The sequence below is a fragment of the Vitis vinifera genome, chromosome 18 (assembly GCF_030704535.1).
Source record: "Vitis vinifera cultivar Pinot Noir 40024 chromosome 18, ASM3070453v1".
NCBI classification, from domain to species: Eukaryota; Viridiplantae; Streptophyta; class Magnoliopsida; order Vitales; family Vitaceae; genus Vitis; species Vitis vinifera.
Window position 1 is genome coordinate 9,473,198 of NC_081822.1, and position 25,445 is coordinate 9,498,642.

General features: G+C 33.9%; 3 protein-coding genes across 6 annotated transcripts; 1 reads left to right on the forward strand and 2 right to left on the reverse strand.

The window, feature by feature from the left end:
• Nucleotides 1-5,761: 5,761 nt before the first annotated feature.
• Nucleotides 5,762-11,252, forward strand: LOC100255850 (uncharacterized). Its single transcript, XM_010666295.3, has 3 exons — nucleotides 5,762-5,901; nucleotides 6,217-6,789; nucleotides 10,986-11,252. The coding sequence occupies exons 2-3, from the start codon at nucleotides 6,325-6,327 to the stop codon at nucleotides 11,172-11,174; spliced, it is 654 nt and encodes a 217-aa protein (XP_010664597.1). The 5' UTR covers nucleotides 5,762-5,901; nucleotides 6,217-6,324; the 3' UTR covers nucleotides 11,175-11,252.
• Nucleotides 11,253-13,550: 2,298 nt separating this feature from the next.
• On the reverse strand, nucleotides 13,551-24,536 carry LOC100242069 (CST complex subunit CTC1). Of its 4 annotated transcripts, none has more exons than XR_002028951.2 (18): nucleotides 23,346-24,536; nucleotides 23,072-23,190; nucleotides 22,897-22,971; nucleotides 22,743-22,821; nucleotides 22,555-22,617; nucleotides 22,389-22,466; nucleotides 22,044-22,238; nucleotides 21,522-21,623; nucleotides 21,077-21,355; nucleotides 20,378-20,836; nucleotides 19,625-20,251; nucleotides 19,451-19,542; nucleotides 18,140-18,347; nucleotides 17,885-17,987; nucleotides 16,661-16,992; nucleotides 16,088-16,254; nucleotides 14,924-15,356; nucleotides 13,551-14,290 (listed from the first exon to the last, which is right to left on the reverse strand). XR_002028951.2 is itself a non-coding variant. In XM_019216754.2 (17 exons), exons 1-17 carry the CDS (start codon nucleotides 24,525-24,527, stop codon nucleotides 15,353-15,355), a joined length of 4,164 nt encoding a protein of 1,387 aa, XP_019072299.2. In that variant the 5' UTR covers nucleotides 24,528-24,536; the 3' UTR covers nucleotides 13,551-15,352. The 4 variants fall into 4 exon arrangements, 2 of the variants coding, with proteins under 2 accessions (XP_019072299.2, XP_010664602.2); XR_002028950.2 differs by having other exon boundaries at nucleotides 13,551-14,369; XM_019216754.2 differs by having other exon boundaries at nucleotides 13,551-15,356.
• LOC104882606 (uncharacterized) lies at nucleotides 13,704-14,155 on the reverse strand. The gene is made up of 2 exons (XM_010666636.1): nucleotides 13,798-14,155; nucleotides 13,704-13,717 (listed from the first exon to the last, which is right to left on the reverse strand). Exons 1-2 carry the CDS (start codon nucleotides 14,153-14,155, stop codon nucleotides 13,704-13,706), a joined length of 372 nt encoding a protein of 123 aa, XP_010664938.1.
• Nucleotides 24,537-25,445: the final 909 nt, after the last annotated feature.

Here is a 25,445-nt window from a genome sequence, read left to right on the forward strand (position 1 = left end):
AAGGTGGATGAGGAAAAAATGTACAGCTTTTGACACGAATCTCTAATTTCATGATTATGATTTATACCAAGGTTTTATCTCAGTTCATTCTTTTTCCTCAATTCCACCTCTTCTAGATGCCGTATCTCAGCGCTGGCTGAGGCCAACATGGTGATGTAACAAACAGAAAAGAGAGGGCATAACCGCCAATTCAAAGGTTGACGAGTACTAAACTCAGTCACCCACTTCTTTTAAAGAAGGTGATGGTGTGATGAAGATGAGTGAACCTTCAAAGTCATCCAATACAACTAATTGGGATTGGTCTCTGACTATCGTAAACCTTTAAAGAGTTGAACGGGGGATCTACGTAAATTCCTCTTAGTACTTGCAAGTGGACGGGAGAAATTCTCATCAAATGAAAAAACTTTTTATCGTGAGAAACGTTTACGACGCCTCATCATATGATTTCATAACCATTAATAAATATGTTAGTTTTCTTTAACGTGCAAGTGGGTTATTTTATTATTAATTATCTTTAAAAAATAATTATGATGAGCTTATGTTATTATCTTTTATTTAATTTAAAAGATAATTATAATTAATAATATTAAATACTAAAATCTTATTGGTCAAATGAGAATATATATATTTTTTAAATAATTGTTCACAATAGAACATAAAAGAAGACACTATTTAGATTTGGTCTTCTATATCCCATTTATGTACAATTTTTTCCAATCAAGAAATATAGGTTAAAAGAGAGAAAACTATTTTTTTTCTTTCTAATTTAATCTTCTTTGTAAAGAATTTCTCTTAAAGATCGATCTTATATTTTCTTAATTATTTATTTTATTTATGAAAATCATAATTATAAAGTTTTAAGATTTGAGAATTAGGGTTATGATTGCTATATATGAATTAGAAAAACCTAACAAAGTAATCATCAAAATATTCTCATCTGAGCATGAGAACTCTTCTCTTTTACATTCGCCAATAACAAAAATACTGCTAAAATACCTGAAAATCAGGCCTCTAACGTCCAGAAGAGGTCCATTTGAAGTGCCTCATAGGACAGTTGAGAATTAACGAGGAATGAGATGATAGTGATGGGAGTATTGATCAGTTTATTTGAGGTTTATAGGGAAGGAAGGGGGAAAAATGTAAAGCTTTTGAATCAATTCTGTACATAGTTTCATGACTAAGGTTTTCTAGTAACAAATCCGTGGCTGATGGCTGACCAGTTCCCTAGTTGACCACTAGATTCACTCACCATGGCACAGGCTAAAGTCATTTAAAACAACTGAATATGGGTTGTTTGGGCGGTTATAAATTCAATGAGACTTAAAATGATCAATCCACGGCATTTCTCTTTCTTAGAGTGCTCAAATCTTTCAAGTGAGAAGATCAACAATAGCTTAAGGGGTTATGTGGGTTCCTTGCATCCGTCTAGCATGGGCCTTTTTTCATGCTGTGTGTGTCTTACCTGTCTAAGAAGCTGGACGGCGAAATACTATCCTGACATCATTTATTGCTCTCCGACGGATACTAAATACTATAGTTTTGGATGATGTAACCGTTACATCGGGGCTATTCATGGGCATAAATGTTTGATTTTAAAGCACAAAAAATGTTATACACAAGTCAATTATTGATATTAAAGATGATTAAGGCACATGAAAAATATTACAACTTTGTTACAACAAATAGCCATAAGAGGTATGACACAAGTTCCTAAAACATTCTCGCTGATCTCTTCCCCGAGCTAATTTAAGCTTCGAAGGGGTATGCTTGGAAAAACCATTCAGATACTCCTTATTGTAAGTGCGTTGGTCATTCACTCAACGGAGGCTAGCCAAACAAGACATTATTAGCAGTGGACCAATAAGTTAAATATATGCATTCCATGTAGTATCTTTGTCTCAAAATTAGCAACATCATTGTGCATTATATTATTCACAAGTTTCAAACAGTTTTAATAATAAAAACATAGTTTTAAAAATCGGATCAAATTGGTCGGTTCGACTGTTGGTCGGTCACGATTCCGGTTTGATCTAGTTAATTAAGTCGGCTAAGGGTTGAACCGATGGTTGGACCGATGAAATAGACAATTTGGTCAGTTTCCTCCATATCAAATGGTTTAATCTTTTTTTTTCTTAAGCTATTTTTTTTAAAGCCAAAAAAACATTTTGATGCATTTTGCACCAAAATGACAACGTTTCCTAAGGGAACCAGATTACTCTATGAAGAGTCCATTCGGTTCATTTGTCATCAAGTCCAATAGTTTTTAGTCTTATAAGTTAATGATTTTTCTCATGTCTTTTATACCCCACAATCCCTACATATATTTTTTTAATCCATTTACGATGTGGGATTAGTTAGTGAGAAGAAAAGAATTTTGCAAGTTAGGACCTTTAGGAGTAAAAATTGAAGTTTAACCATTAAGCTAGAAAGCTTCTTCATTATATTATATTTGGAAATAAAAATATATAGCAAAATTAATTTTTTTTTTTCAAATTTTTATTGTATAAAAGTATAAAACACTTTCAAATTTATTTTTATAATAATTATATAATGTAATTAAAAAAATAATATAAATTATTAATTAATATAATAATTTCAAAATAATAAAATACAAAATACATGCAAATAAATTAAATATTATACTTTTTTTTAATTTTAAATATATCTTTATATTTAAATATTATAAATGTTCTATTTAATAAAATTTAAAATATTAATATATTATATTTCTCTTCATCATTTAATTTGATATGTCAAATATAAAAATGAAATATTATTAAAAATTTTAATTATATATAACTTTATTTTATTATAATTATTTAAAATTTTATGTAATATATATAATTATTATTTATGATGTCACCGGTTTAACCACGGTCCAATCATCGGTTTGACTAATAAACTGTGAACTAGTAACTTTTTTTGTTCAATCACTGATCCAACTGAAAACATTGAATAAAAGTTTAATAAAAAAACATTTTAAAGTATATCATGAATACATTTTATAATGTTATACTAAGGAAGTGTATAGTTTTTTTTGTTTGAAATGTTACATTTAACTTCAAATAAATGTCAATAAATGGGTGTTTGGTAAATCATATTAACAACTTAAAGTAACTTAATAATTTAATTTAAGTCATTAAGTAAATTAAGTATGTTTGGTAAAATGACTTAAAATAAAAAACAACTTTAAATAATAAGTAAAATTAATTAACTTATTCTTAAGTTTATGTCATTATTTTACCTTTTTACCCTCATTTACCCTAATCACTTCCATGATCTCCTTTGTTATTCCACCACATCCATTGTTACTCAATCTTCTTTGCCCTGGTTATGATTTATGATGATAAATATACTGATTTGATGATTTAAAATATGATTTAAGTCAATTTCATTAAACAACATTAAAGTATTAAGTTTTAAGTTAACAACTTAAGTATAATTTAACTTAAAGTTGATTTAAGTCATTAAGTAATAAGTATTAAATTTTATCAAACACCTCACTCTCTACACTATTTGTTTTTACTGGTATTAAATATTATTTAAGTGTTAAATAATTTGTTTCCATTAATTTTTTTAATATTGTTAATGGTTAAATCTATTTATTTGTATATGTTAAAAACATCTATAAAATTAATTATTATACTCTTATTTTAATTTAAAAACTAAAAATTTGAAAAAGTAGTAATTAACATCTTTTTAAATATCCCACAACATAATTTTTACCATAAGAAAAAATTTATGACAATTAGTAATGTAATTGATTAACAATTAGTACGTAATTAGATAATAATTACCATCTAATTATGTTTGGGGTTGCTAAAAAATCTTAAATAGTTTAACACTTATTTAGTTATTTTTGTGATGTATTTTTAAATTTATGATTGAAATATGTGTTTGTATTAAAATTAATTCATGAATTTATAAAATTTTAATTTGAGAAAGGATTTTTAGAGTCTATTTATTATTGTTGGAGTTGGGTTTGGGTGCCCAAATGGGTTAACCCGACCTAATTAATGAGAGAAATAAGGAGAGCAGTTTCTCGGAGTTTTTAAACTATCTTGCCACTATCTTAAAAAAAAAAAAAAAAAAAATTTCTCTCTCTTAATAGAAAACTCTCTCTGTGAGAACTCTCTCCATGGAAAACTAGAGAGAGAAATAATACATTTTCTCTCTCTCTTCCTGAAAACAAAGGTGAAGAAATACGTTTTCTTTTTTTCCCTAAAAAATATAAAAAAGAATAATTTTTCTTTAGATGAAACAAAAAGTCTTTTCTCTTAAAGTTATTCTATTTTCTTCATGAAAACAAAAGTTAAAACTCTTGTACTATGAGAAACGAACAGTTCTCGTATTTGTAGTTTCATTCATGACTTGAGGTGAGAAATTTGGTTAGTGAAACAACCAATCTGGATCTTGGGCATTTCAAAAGGTAATCGGAAATCTTATTATTCATCAATTATATATATATATATATATATATATATATATATATAATGTTATTTTATTTTAATTTTTCTAATAAAATTAATTTTTATTGATTTTTCTTTTGATATTTTATGGAATATTTTTTTAAATGGTGTGCTTTCTTTACTTTCAATTTGAAAATTGAAAATTTTAGTTTAATATTTAATTAAAAATTATTAATTTGCAATGAAGGTGCAACTTGAATACAATTTTTTTGTTTCTGTTTTTAAAAACATAAAATGACAGTAACTTCTATGGAAGAAATCTCTAAGACTAATAACTATTGTTTAAATAATTGAGGTATTAAAAAAATTTTACTAACTCAAATTTAAAATAATTTTTAAAGATATAAAGTAAATTCATATGTTTATTATTATTATTTATTTTTAAAAATAAAAAATATATGAAAATGTATTTATATTAAAAAAACATGTGCTTAATTATTTAGAAGTTTATCCTTATGTAATAATCGCTCCTAAATTGGGAGTGAGTTATTACAAATAGTACTAAAACAAATCCTTAACTATGAAAGTTTGTTTAGTATTGCAATCTTATGGTGAGATTTATATAGAGTTACAACGGTTGAACTTTACAATTTGACAATGAAAATGTTAGTTGAACTTTACAATTTGACAATGAAAATGTTATCACTTTTTGTAAACATCTCATGTGTAGAGAGAGCATGGAGTGCCTATGCATACATCCATAGTATAAAGAGAGAAGATGAATGTAGATCGTATAGAATCTTTGGTATATGTTAACTATAATCATCAAATGTTGTCACGATACATGAAAGATTATGAGGGGCTATATAAAAAATGGGATTCTTTTGCTTATGATGATAATTTTGAGAATGACAATGGGGAATACAATGACAATGACATGTCTGTATGTAAATAATTGTGAGATTCAACAATGAATAGAAAACAAAATTTCTAATACCATATATATAAACGTGTATTAAAATCGTGAGTGTCTATTAAGTTTAAATAGACAATATCTATATAATTAGTGGTAATATTACCATTCGGGTTTATAATTATATTTTAATTGTAATGTAACCCTTAATTTTTTTTAAGTAAAAACATCATTACTTTTGATTAATTTTATAATTAGTTATTTAAAAAAGATCTCAAAATTTGTTAAAGAAATTATTAATTTTTTGGAAAATTTTGTAATTACCTTTCGTGAAAAATTTACTAAATTTATTGAAAAATCTCTAATAAGTTTTCTTGCTTATTTTTAAATTCTCTTTAATATTTTCATAAAATGTAAGATTTTTTATTTAATTAATTTTATGCAAAACGGTACCGTTCCATTGGGAAGAATGCATATATACATGATACATGGAAACTACACAGTTCATCTTTGGAAGTTTGCAACTAAGGTTGATGGCAAAGCGGAAGACGAGGAAGTGAATGAGAAAGGGATATGCGGGTGCGTAGGCCAGAGTTTCTTCAATCTTCTTTTACTTGTTTATGCTTGCCAGAGAATCAAACTCAAGAGTACTCTTAGATTCAAGTTAGGGTTTGTCTGTGTTTTTAGGGCTTGTCTGTGTTTTGGAATCAAATAACAATTGCATTGGAGAAAGTGGGAAACCCTCATTTTTTGAGTCATTGGGTTTGATTTTCATTTGGTTTCACGATGATCTAACCTGTTTTATTTGACAAGAGGCTTCTCTTTGTGTGTGGAACTGATACCGGTATTGTGTTGTTTTGGTTTGTTTGTTTGTTTTTGCCTTTACCTTTCTAGGATGATGCTTTCGATGAACTTCACACATCCTATAAATTGTTAATGTCCTGGGCATTGTCGATTTGGGGCTGTTTATTCTAATCCAGTAAAGGAAAATCAGAGAAGGGCATGGGTTCTACTCCGAAACAACCTTTGTTCTGCTTAAAATGGCCGTGGGATGTTCACCAAAATTCTAAAAATCCCCATGGTTGCAGCTTTGAAACTCCTTGGCTATTAAAATCTTTACAAAATCTTGGCTCTGTTGCTTTCAATCTCTATAGCTCTGTTTCAAGATCCTCGTATCCCTGGATTAGAACCTTTAAACCCTTCCAATTAGATGTTGGTGTGAGCCAAAAGACTATTTCAAAGATGGGGAAAAAGATTTTGACTCCCGAAGAACAAGGAGAGGCGGAGCAAAGAGCCCTGGCCTCAGCTCTAGCAAGTAGAAAAGCGGCTACGGTGATTGAGTTCTACTCCCCCAAGTGCAGGCTTTGCAATTCATTATTGGGCTTTGTCTTAGAAGTAGAGAGTAAGAATTCTGATTGGCTTACCATTGTAATGGTGGATGCTGAGAATGATAAATGGCTGCCTGAGGTACTGAATCCTGATTTCTTTATTCCAATTTCTGAAATTTGAAAATTTAAGAATTGAGTCTAACCTTTTTTTTTTCTTGATATAATCATTTTATGTGCGTATGATGAAAGGGCCATGGAAAACTCATATATCAGATAATGTGAGCTATTTGAGCTTAACACTTTAGTATGAGATTTGTCTTCTTGGAGACACAAGTCTCGGTGTCTTCTAAAGATGAATCTTGTCTACAAGAAAATATAATTGTCTATGAAAAATGTGAGAATATTTTAAGTAACTGAATACATGTTATATAACAAAACCCTATGTAAGTAACCAAATAAGGAATAAGAGTTTTTTTTTAGAGACACAACACTTGGTGTTGTTGGTAGGAATCAAGAAGCAAAAGCTTGGTTCAAACAATGGTAGAACGATAAGAGAATATTTCGATGACGGTGGGAGAAAAATTGTTGTAACTCAGTAGAAGATTGGACGAGCAACAAGAGGAACACGAGAAGCAAATTGAAGTGCTCCTATCAACTTCAAAAATTTTGTGACAAGAAAATGAGATTCTAGAGGTGGCAACTACAACTAAAACCTTGCAATACACTTTGATTCCCATCCAATCTGTGGACCCCAACCTTCCTTCCCACCAATGATACCCATCAAAGAACACATGAGAGCAACTAAGCCGATTGGTATGCCCAAATGAGATTTTGGACCAAAGAAGTCAGTTCCACCATCAAGTGACTCAAGCTCGTATTCGAGCACCATGCAAGCTAGCGATGGACTTGCATGAACCATCTTGCACATTCCAAATAGCAAGTTGATTTGTAGATCTGAACAAGATGATCATACATGTAGTATGACATTCAGAATATTAGATGACATGGTTGTGACACAATTTACTTCTCAAATTCTGAGACAAGAAGGTCCATGACATTTTTTGATGCTCAAATTCAATATGTACAATGGGAGGGGATCCCCTTCGACCACCGCATGCACTTTAGACGTGTAATGACACTTGAAAGTGGTAGTGATGCTTTATTATGCAAAGCATTCTAGTCTAGCTTGTAGGGACCGACTTTGTCATGGTTCCATCTCTTGCCATCAAACTCAATATGTTCATTCATACAACTATTAGTAAACTTTTGCCACCCACTACCTTTCTTCAATTTAGTATATCCGGTTAACTCTGTAGATGAATTGTTCTAAAGGGCCAATAGGTATGTGATATTAGAAGATGATCTCCCCACAGCCTTCCAACGCATGGTTGGATTAACACAAGGGGGAGACCAGCACCAAGCAAGAGATGGCACATTCAAGGAAGTGGTAGATATTGGCACCTGACAATGAGTCCTCTAGTTGGAACCATAAGAAGCACCTTGGAAAGGAACTAAGATCCAATCAAATGTGACCTCTAACCCCCCTTATTATGTCGTATTCCCAACTTTTACCATTGATTCAAGGAGTGAAAGAGTTCATGTGGCTTCAACCAATGAGGGTGGACCCAAGCAACGCAATGAATTTATTGGCTTGTCATGAATGACAATTATGATCAGACGAGATTCGTATTGTTATAATATTGTAGGTTTCTGCATTCATTAGTCTTGTGTCCATGGTCTTAATCATAATCACCAAAAAGTTGGGAGAAGTCATCCCAACCATCTCGGTGGGACCATCAACCATGTTAGTACTGTTCAACATCATAGACAATCTGTTTTTCATAAAATGTCATATTAGGACAAGCATGGATTCATAGGATGAAAGTTGTCTCGTCTACCTATCACTAGCAATTGAGATTTTATACAGTATGAGGATAGATGGATGTGTATGGAGATTATAGGTTGTCCAAACAGTGTATACAGAGATTAGTCTTTAGTTCAAGGCTTTAATAATGTGAACTTTAGGATTGATCTCTAAGTGTCATGGGCCATGGAGAAGGCAATTCGTGTTAGCATGAGCATGAGCGTTATGTAGGTTTGTTTTGAAATGAACACAAGCTAAACTCTTAAGTCCTTCAAAAAGATGAACCCCATCATTAAATGATAAAAAATCTGATAAGGAGTAATACTATATCATGATAAATCTATGATAGAAGAGGTTCTAGTCACAACATTTGAAAAACTTAATAATATACTAAAAATTGATCTGTCCCAATTATAAAAATAATAAATAAATAAAAGCGAGTCCTCAAAATGAAGGCCCAAGTTCTTAGAAACATAAGAAGGATGTAAAAAATAATTAGTCATATTCCCTTAGCCACGTGGTATCATGCGACAATGCACCCACTAGGGGTCAAGTGACCTTACAAAAATAAAACATGTAAAGAAAATATTTTTCCTTCTTGAAAACTCCTCAACTACCACGTTTACAGGTAAGAAAAAGGGGGCAAGTAAAGTGGCTAGGGAAAACTCGTACATCATATAATGCGGGTTATTTGAGCTTGAGGCTTTAGTATGAGATTCATCTTGGTGGAGAAACAAATCTCGGCATCTTCTAAAGACGAATCCGTCTAGAAGCAATTACAAAACTCAGTCTATGAAAAACATGAGAATATTTTTGTTATCAATTCTCAATCAGAAACATTACACATGGCATATATATAATTAACTGAATATTGAATTAGAGTATTTTTAGAGACAACACATGAATAGGAGCATAAATATTCTGATTACATAGACTTGTTTGCACCTTTCTTGTTAGTATATTTTGACAGGTTATGCAGACTACATTTTTAACAAGTTTTCAATGGTTAGTCATGGATTGTCTTTGAGTAGTTTATATGCAGAGTCCAGTATTACTGAATTTAGAATGAAAAGTAAGGGCTACATTTAAGCTACTCTTTCATTTAGCATCCTGTAGAAAACCGTGTTGTTAGTGACCCATGATAAGGAACTTAAGCAAAAGGAAACTAAAAAAAAGGTAGGGAACAATATATATAGATGGAGTGATGATAGTGAAGAGATCATATCTTCTATTATCCATGTGTTTCAGTGTCATATCTGTTAGTACTGTTTACCTCATGATTGTTTTTAACATTCTTAGGCATTACACACTAGTCAACTATGTTACTGTGGATTCTGTTAAGCTCATGCTAGAGTCAAGTGTGAAGTGTTTGTGTGGCTTACCATCAATTGTGGAGGTTAAAGTTTTGGTTGTGTTGAGTTGAGAATGAAAGCTGCATTCTATAATGAAAAGTTTGAATGTTCCCTTGGAAATTGAATATTTTTTAACATTTTTAATATAGGATTTGAAGAAAGCCTCTGAAGTTTTTCAAAGCTTTGCTGTGGGCCTATGCATTATTTTCTTAACACTTTGATTTTAGGATATCATAAAATGACTTTCTTCAATCTTTTTTTATAAAAGTATTAACTTAAGAACAGGAGATGGGTGATGGGAGATTCACAGTAGTTTTTTTTTTTTTTTTTTTTTAAAAGAAGACTATTTATCATTGCTTTTTTATTTATTTATTTATTTTTATGTCATGGTTCCTTTATAGAGGGTGAAGTCTTTTGGCTTCAAATACTTGTAGGAGTAAATGGACTGATAGATTTCCATATCAGCACTCAGTGATTACTAGTTGCATTGTTAGTGGAGGCTCACTTATTTCATGTACAGCCAGGGGCAACATTTGGAAGGGGTAACTGTACTAGGCATTGAAGTGATTCTTGATGGCCTTTTTTAAAGTTTGCCTTCTTTCTTATATATATATATATATATATATATATAGATATAGATAGATATGGTCCTTTAGGGCCAAATTTAGGCATTGAACAGCATATGGTGCTTCTGTGGATAGTACTTCTATCAGAAATATTTATACAGAGAATCAAATAATATTTAAATATAAACCAAAAAAATGTTTGGAAGTGTTTTTGGTGATATGACACACAACAAAAAGAAACCTGATTTTTGGAAGCACTAACCAAGTGCTGGTAAAAAAACCACTTGGAGGGGAGAACTTTTCCAATGCCTAATTTTTGTAAAATTAGTGCTTCAAAGCATTGGGAAACACTTCTAAACACACTCTAAATGTTACTCAGTTCCAAGCATAAGTATTAGGTGGAACTACAATACGATGATGTTCTTTCATTCTTTTAAATGTTCATTTGTTTAGCTTTCTCTGTAAAGATGGTGGCCTTGTGATGCAGGGGATGCGATTTCTTGATTAATAATTCACCTGCTGATTTATGCTTTTGATCACTTTTAAAATGCAGCTCCTCCATTATGACATAAGGTATGTTCCTTGCTTTGTGCTGTTGGACAAATATGGGAGAGCAGTAGCAAAGACGGGCATTCCAAACAGCCGCCTGCATGTTATTGCCGGTGTCTCTCATCTTCTCAAAATGAAGCGCCCCCAGAAAATCGAACACCAGTTTTCAACTTCGGATCCAGATAATAATTAGTGTTGAAAATGAATGTAAGACACGTTTATGGACGATTACTGAGTCGTCCTTCATATATGTTAGTTTCGCTTCTGCTCCCATCACACAATAACTGAAAATTTTGAGAATAATTTAAAATAATAATAATAAAATTGTAATGATATTTAAAATGAAATTCAAGATCAAAAATAAAAAATTGGCAGAGAGGTCATCTCGCATAGTGCGAGGTGGTGGTTTTTATGGTCTAGGAATAAAAAATAAAAAATAAAAAATAAAATAAAAAGTTGGAATTTTCAATTTTGTATTAGGTTGGTTGGGGGGCCTTGGAGCTGGGAGCTGGGGTTTTATTCATCCCTTGGTTATTTTTTTTTAAATCTAAATAATTCATAGAATTTATTACTAATTTATTTATCACCTGTATTATTTGAACAAGTCATATGATTTGTGATCATTCATTTATTTTTCGTTTTGTACTATTTTGTGTTGATTTTAAAAAAACTTATATATATATATATATATATTATCATTTATATATCATTATTTTTAAAATTTTATTTATCTAGCTACTATTTGCATATGAAAAAAAAAACTTATTACAATTCTATGTAAATGGGCTAAATGAAATTAACCCAAAAAAAAAAAGAAAAAAAAAAGTGGGATTGCAATTCTATGAATGGCCAGTTATTCATGAGAAGACAGTTGTAGAAAATACTTGGTCATTTAATACAATTTGTGCATCATAAGTTGACGTTTAAAGGAAGGTGCAACATATGCCATAGGGAAGGCCCGACTAATGTGAGACCCGATTAGGTTTGGGAGTCTTATAACCGCTCTTTTGGCCATCTCAGCTGGCTATGTTACGGGCGTGATACCTTACCTTGAGATTATAATTGTGTTGTTTTTGTTGCAGCTTTCTTGAAAACAGGTGGTACGACACTCCCTTATTCAAAAGACGTGGTTTTTGAATGAATAGTTTGCATTTTGTTGTATTGTTTGGAAGTTCCAAGAACCCTTGTTCTATCTATCTTGATTCTTGACACTATATGTAGCTGTTTCCTGTGTCTCTGAGGATGACGAGGATATCATCTTCCCTGCTATCTGTTCTTTGGATGATGTGTAGGTTTTTAACAGGATCGGTGGGATTCTCTTCTATATGTTTTAACTTAGGATCTAATATTTTTTGGTCATTGTTATGATATTAAAAGACAGAATACATTTGACAATTTGATCTATTGATTTACTTGTTCTTGTTATCTCTAACTAAAGTGGGAAGGAAATGTGATATCAACTGGCAATAAAGAGTCATTTAAATGCTGCTCTGTGAAACAGAGAGTGGGTGTTTTTATTATTGCAACTGGCAAGGACGGGAGGGAGATGCGATATCAAATGATCGCTGTTTGTATCAGGTGTTAGTGCAGTGGGCAGTGGGAGTGAGGTGATGGCCACTGCATATGGTAGATCCCACATAGCCTAAACCCTAAAAAAGCAGTAACTCAAGCTACAATCTTTACAAATAAATGTCTGAATAGGGTACAGTGTGGATGTGTGATGCTCAAGTACTAGTGGTACTCAATTGTGTGGCACTGTGGCGTAAAAAAACAAAGGGAACATATGCCCACATGATGCTTTCCCAGACATTTGATTACTCACTTGTTGAAGTTTCAACGGCGGCGACCGCTGTTGGCCACAATTTTTCTTCAACTTCTGGGGTAACATCCGTCTTAAAAGAGCGTCTTCAATCTTTTAAATACTCCAGCGGCCCTGCAGCATATTTCCACTCATGGTCGTGAGAGTAAGTGCTCACTGTGTTGAAATTTAGAAGACAGGTTGGTATTTTCAGTTATGATGATGCCCGAAGACACCAAGTTGTGGTCCAAAAGCCTAACAGAAGCCCCTTTTCAATGCTCTCTGCATACCAATTAAGAATTGAATTTCAACCCGACCCCATAATTCGCAAAATCACACAATTTTCATAGCGACCTCCTACCAATCCTCGTAACCCTTTAAAGAAAATTGTGAATTAATTGCTGAATCAATAAAGAAACGAGAGAAAACAGGAAAAATAAAACAAGTTAAAGAACACACCTTTACTTGCTGCTTGAACTTCAAACACTTAAAAGAGACAAAAATCAAAGGTTAAAATCCTACAAAATTTTGTTCTCAGTTTTGTTATATTACATTCTAGTACTACAACTTATCTGAAAGTAGCTTTAGCTTTAGCCTGTGATTGAGGTGTTCACTGTTACCCTTTAGTCCAAAAGGTAGATCAGTTATATGAATATATTAGCACAACTATTGACCCAAGCAAAATATTAACATATTTGGAGAAAAATAAAATAAAATAATTATAGCCCTGCATTGCAGACCACCCCCGCCTATCTCCATAAGTCATGAAAATATTTAAAGAGAGAAAATTCGTTGAAAATAGTTCTTCCAAGTCCCACAATATGGGAATGTAACAGAGGCGATGAAAAGAAAAATGCAAAAATAGTTCAACATTTCAGTCACTTTTCATCAATGGAAAATCCATTCTTCAAATGCGGCCCGCGCTCACGACACGTACCCTGGCAAAAAGATGAGAAAGGAAACAGGACCGAAGCAGAAGATATCACTGTATCATGGAAAACCCCATTTCAAGAACCACCTTTTGGACGTGGGTTTTGAGAAGATGGCTCGTCCGGCTTAGTTTCTTCTTGGGTATGGATTGGAATTGATAGTGGAACGGAGCCAGCGGATATGTCAGCACTGGGCAGTGGTGGTGGATTGACTCTTCCATCAATGCAAGATGAGCATTTTTCCTCCAACCAACTTTCAATATCGTATTGGCCATGGCCCATGATTCTCCTTCCTGAGCAGAGTCGTCCGACTATAGCAGCGAGAGTACCTAAGATTGCGATGACAGCGAGAACAGCGATGACGGGACCAACTGATCCATGCCTTGAGTAACGAGTGTAAGATAATGATGGCGGCGGCTGTTGCAGTTGATCCAGTGGCATTGACATTTCAGAGAAGGCCCAGATTGAGACTCCTTCTAGAGTTGCCAATAAGAGCTTTGGGGTCCGGGAGACAAAAGGTTTTTGTAGGTTGAGGTCGAATGCAGAGGGGGTGCATTATGGAGCATGACCGGATGAGAGTGCCTTCAACAGAGAAGGTGGTACACACAACAGAAGAATGAGAGGCCAAAAAACGAAATGCATTTTGATAACGTCGAAATATCTGTTTAGAAATAGAAACACAAGAAAATTTCCCCAAGATCATCAAAACAATGGGGGGAGAGAGCAAAGTGGCATATCTGCACTTGACAGCGTAAGGAATTCAAATAAAGAGCAACAAATGAGGGTAGATCTACAGGACTCTAAGGTAAAAAGGTGGCCCCTCTTTTCCTTTATTTGGTTATGTTATACTAAAGAAAACTAGGACCGTAGGGCCAACAAATGTGAAACTGTGAAAGTAGGCAGAAAAGGTGGGAATCTTGGAGGGTCCAAACCCTAGATAAAAGCCCTTTTTTCAAATGGTCTCCCCGTGAGCTTTTTCAGACTGTTTCTGTTACTGTTAGGAGCCATGGAAAACAACCTTTGACTTTTGGATATGCGGTTTCCCCTTTTTTTTAGTTGTTGGAAATGGCTAGAAATTACCCTCACTTTTTAAGTTTGAAATGCTTAAACACCACTGTCTAATATAATATTAATAGAATAATAAGAAAATGAAATTCCAGCTTGATAAGCGTTGCAATGGTACCGTACATCATGACTAAGGGGAGCAGAATTTACCTCTATGTTGGCTGTTGCCCGTTGGCTGTTGCGCCAGCTTGGGCGTCTGGCTCGGGCTTTAATGCCTTTAAACTACACCCACCCTCATGGCCGATCCCACCATGGCCTTTTTTTTCCTTGAATTTTTAATTAAAACATCCATCATGCTCTCCTCATTATTCAGTCCACAGAGAGAAGTCTTGACAATTCAATTTTTGTCCCACATTTTGACACAATACAACTTCCATTATTCATCTTCCACCTGGCCAACTGGTGTCTCCTCTCGCTTGCTAATGGAAAAATTCTAGTGCATCCTATAACCCACATGTAGCACCCAAAACTGAAGATCTATGAAGCCCAGGCAGCTAAACAGGTGTAGCTTTTGAGAAACAGCCATGATTTGTAAAAAATGTTGCCCAAACAAAGTCTTTAAGCACATCCCGCTGCTGTTTACCTTTAAGCAGTTGCAATATAAAATTAGTAGAATGCCAGTAATAGTTAGACCTTGAGCTACAGCTGCCACAATTCATATGAATTATGTGTAGAAGTAGTTTCCTAATAATAACACTATTCCCATACGAAAACACCTTGAACCCAAGAAACTGTTATAAAGATAAAATTGCTAAAAACACAAAATCTGAAGAGATCCTTCAACCTACTTAGTTTTATAACATTTATAAAAACCTAATTCAAAAGAAGAGAGCATTAATTAGTTAAATTTCTATGAACAAGTAAAAACTTGTCTAATTAATACTTATTTTTGTACCTACTACCTGCTAAGTACTAAATAGAATGAACTTTATGGTATGCAGTTTCTTATGGCAACATGGTGAAATTTTAGTGTGGAAGTTTGGAAATAATAAGCTTATCTAATTTGGGATTCTCTTCTGGGTATTTTGCAGGCAAAGACGCATATCATCCTCCAAGTTGTCTCCAGAAACAACTAATGATGGTTGTTACAAAAAATTCATGAAGAATAGTAATTTTCTTTGGACATTATTCCTAATACACCCGCCTTTGGTTAATCATTATAATTTTACTCTGAGACACACTTTTAACTGAGGGATGGATCTAAAGGTGACATAGAATGCTGGACATATAAATCATGGAAAACTAATTGTCATTACAATTTTCAGCCGTGCCATCATAATTTATGGGGGGTATTAATAGCACTGGCAATGCTACCTGTTTAGAAGTTCTTCAACCATATTCCTGGCCTCCGTGAGAGGGTTTACATAGCTAACTTCTTTAGCCCATATACTTTGCATTGAATGCATTGTCATCCCCATCTTTGGAACATGTTCCTCCAACTGCCCTACAGCTTCAGAATCCATCACATCGCCAATAATAGTCTGCCAAGAAAAAGGAACAATCACCTCAGCTTCCTATTTTCCAGTATACACAGAAAAATGAATGGCATGAATTAAAAGGGAGAAACAAAAGCAAGACAGGACAACGGAGGAACAAAAGCAAGACAGAGGACAACGGTAACACGCCCAACCTGGGTTACATATCTCAACATCAAAATAATTTATTGATATCAGAAGTCAAAGCAATACAAATACAGATATAGCAACACTACAGGACCAACTTGCAGTTCAAATTCTACTACATGTAACTAAAACCGACCAGTTGCATTTCCGCATGGCACCCCACCAAGAACAAATCATGAATTAATGTCACCTTTTCATGGATGTAGGGCTGACACCATAATTGTATTTGTTCTGAAAATCAGTTCATGCCAGATCGAGAACTCACCCAAAATGTTCCAATGCAGGCATTAAGGATTATGAATTTGAGGAGGTTCTCATCTGAACTGCTCAAGAGATCATTTGAACCAACAGAAAACATAAGATCTTGACTAGAAGAATCAGATATAGATCCGTAGTTTTTCACAGTAATTCTTCCATGCTTCTTTAAGAGTTTGTCCAGATGATAAATAGTGGTCCTGCAGGCATTGTCTATACCAATCCCCTTTAATTTCCAGCTACTGCTTCCAAATGCTTTCAATGGGAATTCTTCATGTAGCCTTAGCAAGGTTGCAGCTCTTTCAGCATTAGCCCAGCAACAACATGAGGACGACCCATCATCTATATGACAAATGAGAAAAATAACAATTGGAAAAAAACAAAGAAAAAAACAGGCAAATAAATGCAATCTTAAAAGGGATAGTAGGCTAGCTTCTGCCAGAAATATCCCTAGTAGATCAGAGAACTTCAAGCAAAGCCGAGTTCTCAAATCTTTCATCAAGATAAGTGCAAGTTAAATGAAAGCACAACTATTGAGTAATTTGATTAAGGTCAAAGGCTCCTATACCAAGACCAAAAAGAACAAGGTTAAGGCATGTGACCAATTTCAAGTAGCTGTTGTTATGCCTTCCATGATGAAAGAATGCCTGTTTATAAAATTTGCCCAGCATCCAAGACCATGATGTAATTTAATCATAAAACCAGAGTTGTAACTTTGATGAGTTACAAAATGTAGCCATAACATGGCAGCATATCTTTTGTGTTTAGGGATGAATCCTAGTAAACATTTAAGTCAACTAGGGGTGGATTCTCAAATATGGAACATGGTGTTGGCCTTCATTCTGTCATACAGGCCAATGGACGGCAAATCCAGATTGACCATAATCCCTCTTCTGGAATGTAAGAGAGACTTCCATACAATATTTATCTGCTTTATTTCATTAGTGAACCAATTCTTAACTGTAAATATTCAGAGCTAAGAAGCTCTGAAAATAATCCCACAGGGAGGACTCAAACATCATTAAGGCAAATCTGGGAGAGAATTGGAAATCTGCAATTTCCAGAGTGACACAAGAAAATTTCATCAAAACAGGAAGCCAAATAGAACCCAATATATGCTCTAGATTCTGTCTATGCAAAATGATCAAGTGCTAATTGTCCCCTTTCTACTGAACCTACCACTTGAAAATATTCCACCACACTAGTAGTCTGTGAAATGGACAAAATAACATACCCAATACAAAACTGGCAAGTGGAATATCAACAGATAGCCTGCAGGGGACTTTTGGTTGTGATTTTCTATTCTTCTCCAGCACCAGAAAATGGACAGCCACAATCTGTCAAAATCACGAACAGTTAAATCATGATTTTCAACAATCACAGAATCAAAACTAGCTTCATCTGTTTGAGAAGAAAAACCCTAATCAGGAGTGTAATAAGGAGAAAAATTTAACCTGCTTGTAAAGCACTGCATAAGATCGTAGCTTACCCTACAGTGAAATTGCATTGGCTTACACTCCAAGCACTGAATCAACTCAGAGATCAAACAAGAAGAAACTGCATCTAGAGGGACAAAATTGTATAACTCTGAAACATTAACTGGATTTGAACACTCAGCATTGTATTGGTCATTGTTTAGCTTCATGGAGTTGATTGCAATAAATGATACAGGTGTCAACATCAATCTATTCTGCCCACTGGAAAAACAAGGAACAGTCCATCAAATAACCATAATTCAGTTACACCTTTTCTCTGAAAAGAAAAATAAAAATAAAAGAAAATAAAATAAAACCTAATTAGGATCACTTCCTAGTTAAACGCACAGATACAAATGAAACCATGGGTATTTAAAAAAAGATAACTGCATAAAATATAGAAGTATAGATCATAGTCCCATGGTTAAAAGTTTGCAATACATGCACAAAGTCTCTGACAATACAGTAACAAGCAAGTCCATATAGCACAGGTGCATCTTTAACAAGTCATTTTCCTGACCATAAATGATGAAACACTCATGTAGAGATATATGTGTGTATATAATTATGTATTTATCCATGTATGCATGTTTTTGCACAAAACCTACTTCAAGAAAGTGTTTACTAAATTTCCCCAATAGCTAGCCTACATCTGAGAAACTCACTAATCAGCAAAGAGTAGAGGTAGATACCTGGACAGATTTCATGACAGTTGATCTTGATCCCAATTACAACATACAATCCCAGAGATCCCAAGGCACTTTAATTCTCTCAAACACTGCTAAAAAATATGCACATGTTTCCTTTTTTCTTTTTCTCACCTTATTTTCTGTAGTTAGTTTTTTTCTTTTCTTTTTCTTTCTTTCTTTTTTTCTTCTTCTTCCTTTTTTTCTTTTCAATTTTGAGTTTGAAAGCATGATAAAAAGCTAGGTGTATGCCCAACATAACATGTGGAAAAGAAAAAAAAAACATCCAATATCTAACAAAAATACCAAATAAATTCCACTATCTGTTAGTTGAGACGTAAAACCATTTTAGCTGATAAAAGGAAACAATATTTTACACTGCACATTGCACTCCAGTAAAAACTTAGTAAATATGTAAAGGATGGGCTAAATTTAGAACCAAAACAAAGCACTTCTGTACATTGGAGAACTTCAAATTGTTAATTGAACATCATGAACCAAAATGAATAGAGTGTATATGTGGTAACAAATCCAAGAATGTCTGTCAAAAGGAGAGACTATATAAAGGTAAATTGGAGTAACACTTCAAAATCCAGAGCACAAAGAGAAAAACAACTACCAATTTTTAGGATTGCATACCCCAATTCTAGAATTCGATGAAAAGTTGCAACTACCCCGGATCCAAATCCAGTAGGATAAGCATGCTCACTTAGGCCACCAAAAATGCTCACCTGAATTATGGAAATCATCTGATAAGGTATCACATGTTATCTTGGAATATTTGGTAAATTGAGGGGCAGAGTAGTCAATTACAATGTGATGGTCCATCAAGACATGAATACACGTGCTCCATGTCACTCCCCTAGAGAGTCTCAACTGCCGAACATCACCATAATTTTCATTGCTCGAGTGTGCATCAAGAGAAGTGTGGTTGAGATTATGAACAGCTAAGACCTGTCCCTGTAGAGACACTAGATTCCCCTCAGGCAAAAGGAAAGCAGAATCATCAGTTTGAAAAGATTGCATTGATGCAGTCATTGCTGTTTCAATGCATAGAGGAACATTAGCAACCTCTTCCAGTTTTGGAGCTGTCTTGATCAGATCTTTTTCTAATACCGTAAAATCCACATCCAATTCATTTTTTAAATCAGCAGGGAGATGGAGATGAATATCTGAACACATTTCATGACAATTATCAGTGGACCTCTGGAGTAATAGTTCAGTCTGCTGAGAATTGTGGAGAGGACAAGTGACTAATGCTGGATCAAATGATGGATCAGTATAGTGGAAAATCTCATCATAGGAGAATGACAAGCTCCAAATAGTTGTTCCAGAGGTAATAAGAAATTTACCACCTCTGACATAATCAAAGTCTCTATGATTGCAGAAAAGATCTTTGTTCTGGTGCTTTGTGATGTAATAACCTCCAATTTGCAACAACTGAATTTAAATGAAAATAAGCATAAGCGGAGATACATCATGAGCGGAATTGAAAAATCACTATAACCAATGAAGTTTTATAACCTCCACACCAATTAATTAGTGAAAAAGAAAAACAAAACACACCTGATACTTGAAAAAACTTTCTGACTTGAACTCTAGCAATACTTTTAGTGCACCCAGATTGCAGCCAGCACCAAACTTTAAAGCAGCCTCTGTGCAATACAATGATCCTGAACTAACAAGGCAGCCACTTCTACAGCAAGCCAGACATGGAATTTCAACTGGATATTGTTTATTAGCACTAGAACAATCACTCAGATGACCACACAATCCCATACCAGCAACACTTGACTTATCTGTTAAGCCTGAGCTCAATAGTCGGCTTGATGCATGATCAATTTTGCATCTCTTGAAAGAAACATACTCATGGTAGTTTCTACTGTTATAAAGTTCCATAGGTTCCTTTTTCTGGTCCTTGGAAACCTTAGTTGGATTTTTCCCAGAAAGAAACAAATCCCAAGGCAAGACCACAGCCTCAACAAGCATGCTCAATCCATCTGAAACAACTTGATCTTTTTGAAACTGTGATAACACACGAAAGCAAATGTACAGTGAATAGTCTAATAACATGTTATTCATATTTGCTGCTCAATGAGATATTTTATATTTTACAGAATAATATTTTCCGTGGCATCCATGGCAACTTCTTCTTCCTTCTCTTTTGTTTTTTTGTTAAGAGGGTTGTTTCTTGGTTGTGGTTCTCATCTTATCATACAAAATTTATTTGAAGCAGCAAAGATGAACATAGCAATTGGGTTATACCTTTTGTAGCACAGGAAACTTGTGTGTTACATGGAGCATATGAAATCTTCCATCTTCAGGTTCCTTAAGATTATCCTTCAAATTCATATGGGGATGGACAAGAAATTTTTGAAGGCTTGATTTTCGCAAATGAAAGTAAACATACATTGTTAAACTTATCTCTCTCACTAATGGAGAACTCTCGAAGATACTTCTGCATGAGAACGGCTCCATTTCAACTAATCCAAAATGATCCAAGTGATCAGGCATGCCTTCCATAACAAGACTGTAGTCATTTACCTGGAAAGCCAATCTTAAAGTGACTCCAAAAACTAGTAATAATACCAGAAGAATGCATACTATTTGTTTGACAGGCAAGTAACAAGCATAGCATATTTATCATATTCTAAGCAACTACATGGCAAGAAAATGGAGAATGGGGTGTGAGGTCAATATCAAATATCACCTCATATATGCTGTTGCTATTGCAATCTGATGGAAGATCTGGTATAACAACGTCAATGCAGCCTGTGGCGTCAATCAATTGCAGTCTTCCAGAAGGAGAAATCTGAATGAACAATACCAAACCATGATTAGATCAACAGAAGTTTATAATTTTATCTAAGTAGCTGATGAAGTACATAATCAGCACAAGATGGTAATTGAGTTAGAGTACAATTAGTCAATCTAAATGCAAAGACATCTATTCAATGAAAATTCTTGAACAACAATTTAAACTTCTCATATTACTAGAACTTTCCACTTTTCTCCCACCGGGAACCTAAAAACTTTAGGGCACTCTCCCTCTTTTCCATGTTTACGCATTACCAGAGTTTGCAACCACAAATATATTCTGAGCACTTAACGGGTCCAAGCAAGCTCAATTAGCCTAGGCAAAGCTAGAGCAATTTATTAATAGTAGTAGTAGCTGTAGTTCAGTAGCAGTAGTAATAATAATATGAGTAAAAAGGATATTCATTTTAGAGACCTTTAAACTTCCAAGCAAAATAACACCTATTGCTTCACTAGGCAAAATCCTTGTAATTGGAAGGCCATGAGATCTCCCTCCACAGGACAGCTGGCTAAATTCGTTGTTGTTGACCATTGTTTCACAATCACCTTCTAATTGGTTTTTCATCCACATGGCTTCACAATGGTGGACAAGATTAGAGATGGGTGCCACCTACAAGAAGGGTGACAATATTAGGATTTTGTTTTCCAATACTCGTTAAGAAACTCAAGTAGACACTAAATTTGGCAGATCTATATGAATGGATGATATGTACAATGCAAAAAGATGAACCTCGTTGCTCCCAATTTCAGCTGAACTTACCAATTTTAGCTGATCATAATTTGGTTCAGTCCCACAGCCACATGAGTCATGCTTACAGAATTCCATGAATACACCATACTGCCAAAGGAACTTCATCTTGAATGATAACAAAATAGAACACTGTCAAGGTGTATTAAGTAACTCAATTTTGTGTTTACCAATTTACCCGATATTGAAACACTGATGAAGGTAAATGTGACCTAGCAAACACCTGAACCAATCCTTCCCTCTGATATCAAATTGCAACAACAACCATGTTAGCAGAAAACAATATAACAGTGACTCAGCCAAAGAAAAACAAAATCCTCCTTTTCAATATAAACAAAATAATGAAATCTACAACAAGTAAATTACATGTTTTGATCCTAAAATCTCCTTCTCTGTTAGTATTCCACAGAACTTTTTCCTGAAACACGAAACAACAAGCAACACCCTGAAACACAACAAGTCAAGTTAGCAATCAGGAAAATAAAAACTCTTTTTAGAAGCACATGAAAAAAATCCTAACCATAGTCTGGCAGAAAATGCTAATGAGTCAATAAACTTCCCCAACAGGCTCTGAGATTGTGAAACCTTATGGCAGCTGCAGCATTAAAAATAGAATTGTTTTTCCTATCATGTAAAAATTATTCACTCAATAGGAACTTGGATAGATATAAATGAAAATTAATTAGCTATTTTACCCAGTTTCCAATGGAGAGAAGCATTCTACAATAATGCTAGTCTTAAAGCAAGACCCAAGTATAAGCATTTCTGTCCAAGAAAATTTTGGATTCAGAAAGTGGATATTTCTGACGGATATCTACAGAAAAAGGAAAAGAACATGCAAATTTAGAAGTCATACCATAAATTCCCAACATTCTTATCAAATTCCCAATTAGTTCTCAAGAAAATTGATCAATTACATACATCAAACTACATTTTCAATAAGGAGAATAGCAAGTATATATTACTTACTAGTGCGCCCACCCTAAGACTATGCGGTGGATTAAGTAGTCTATCTGTTATCAAAAGCCACACTCGTTCATCCAAATTTATAACCATTCCTTGCATGTATATCCCTGTTATAATGCCGGAATAAAGGCCACATTCACCCATCCCCTTAATTACAGCCTCTTTATGCGGAAGCTCTTGATTGGCCATGCTCAACACTCGGAGCACAGTCTTCCCTGTGGTTACATACATGAGCTGAGATTCTTCCTTTCCAATGAAAACTAACTTCTTCTTCAAATGTGATATACAAATAACATTTCCAATAAGCTTTGTAAATAATGGATGCCAAGATGAGCCAGACCCACAAAAGTAAAGAATCTGAGGTTTAGTAAAACAATGGCCCCTTAACCCTTTACGTGGATCGTCCAAAGACATTAACCCCTCTTTGGAACAACATAATTCGCACTCACAAACCATAATCTGCGCAAGAAATCCACGTAAATTGCTTGGAGTGCTAAAATTTGTACCAGAACCACTTTTAGAAGTACGAGTCACAACTGAACAAGGGATGACTGAAACAGGGCTGACCGACTCTAATACACCGCGAAGGCTATAACGACCCTTGGAACCGTCTTTAGAATCAGAGGAAGAACCCAAAACCAACGGAAATGCATCTAAATTGGAACAACGACTGAGTCTAGCAGTAGAATCCAGGAAACTCCATCTAATAATCTCCAGGAAGCCGCCGCACTTGGAAGGAATGAAGTTCCAGGAAAGAACGCGGATTCTGTTGCCAATGATTCGAAGATCAAGATGGAGAACATCACAGCAAACAGTGGAGGAAGCATCGGAGAAGACAAAGCAGGTGCTGTGGGAGCAACAAGGAAGAGCAGGGGTTGAATGGAGGTAGGAAGGTAGGGCTAGGGTTCCGATGAGATATGAAGGGTGGTTGAGAGGGGTGAGGATTCTTGGGGCAGTGACACCGCCTGCCGGGGTAGATGGAGGAAGATTGGAGTTTGGGAAGGAAGATGAAGAGGAAATGGGAGGTGTGTGAGACGAAGTAGAGGGAGGAGAGTGAAGAGTGGATGTAGCGGTGAGGGGACGACGACCTTGAACCAGCTCTGAGATGGACACCATTTTCCCGCCTTCCATTCCTCTAAACCGACCCACCTTTGCCTCATCATTACTCAAATTCGAGAAATACATATAGAAGCCCAAATATTAGAAACCTTTCGTGTTCTAGAATTGAATGGCGTTACTTTTTTTTTTTACTATGTTTTAAAAATACTATAAAGAGAAAAAAAAACTATTAATAAAAATAATTTTATGATGTTTAACTTCATATAAAATTCAAATCTAACTAAAATTAAATAAACACTTATATAACTTTTTTTAATTGAATCAATTAAAATAATTAATAAAAATGATCTTTTTATTTTGTCTTGTATTTATATTCTTTATTTTCTTTTCCATTTAATTTATTTAAAATTTTATAATTTTAAATTTTCATGTTTTGGTTAAATACATTTAATTATCGTATATTTAAAATTTCATCAACTACATTTCCTATCAATTTCATGTTTTATTTTCACTCATCTTCCCTCTCACTCGAAATAAGGGAAGTATGATGAAATTTAGAACCTATAAAAATTAGATATATAACCAGAATCTTAAAAAAAAATAAAAATGAATGAAATTAATCCTAATTTTAATAAGTGGGAATGAAAGAAAGTTATTATGAAAATTAAATTTATTTATTTATTTGTTATTTTCTTAAATATGGTTATAGAAACATGAGAGAAAGATGCATTAAATTTATTAAGAAAAGATAAGAAGGGAATGGAAGAATATATATATATATATATATATATAATACAGAAATTAACAATAGGTTTTGACCTCTAAATTTTAATTTGAAGCATTTTTTATTTTTTCAATCCTTATTTCATTTAAATAGTAAAGAAGTTGAAAATATATCCCTTATATTTCCTATGACAATTTAATAATACAAAGAGAATAAAAAAAAATATTCCCTTTCCCCACTCTTATAAGGCATTATTTGGTTAGTTAAAGGTAGAAGTGTTAAAGTCACCAATTTTAAAAGATAATATTAATGTTGTAAAA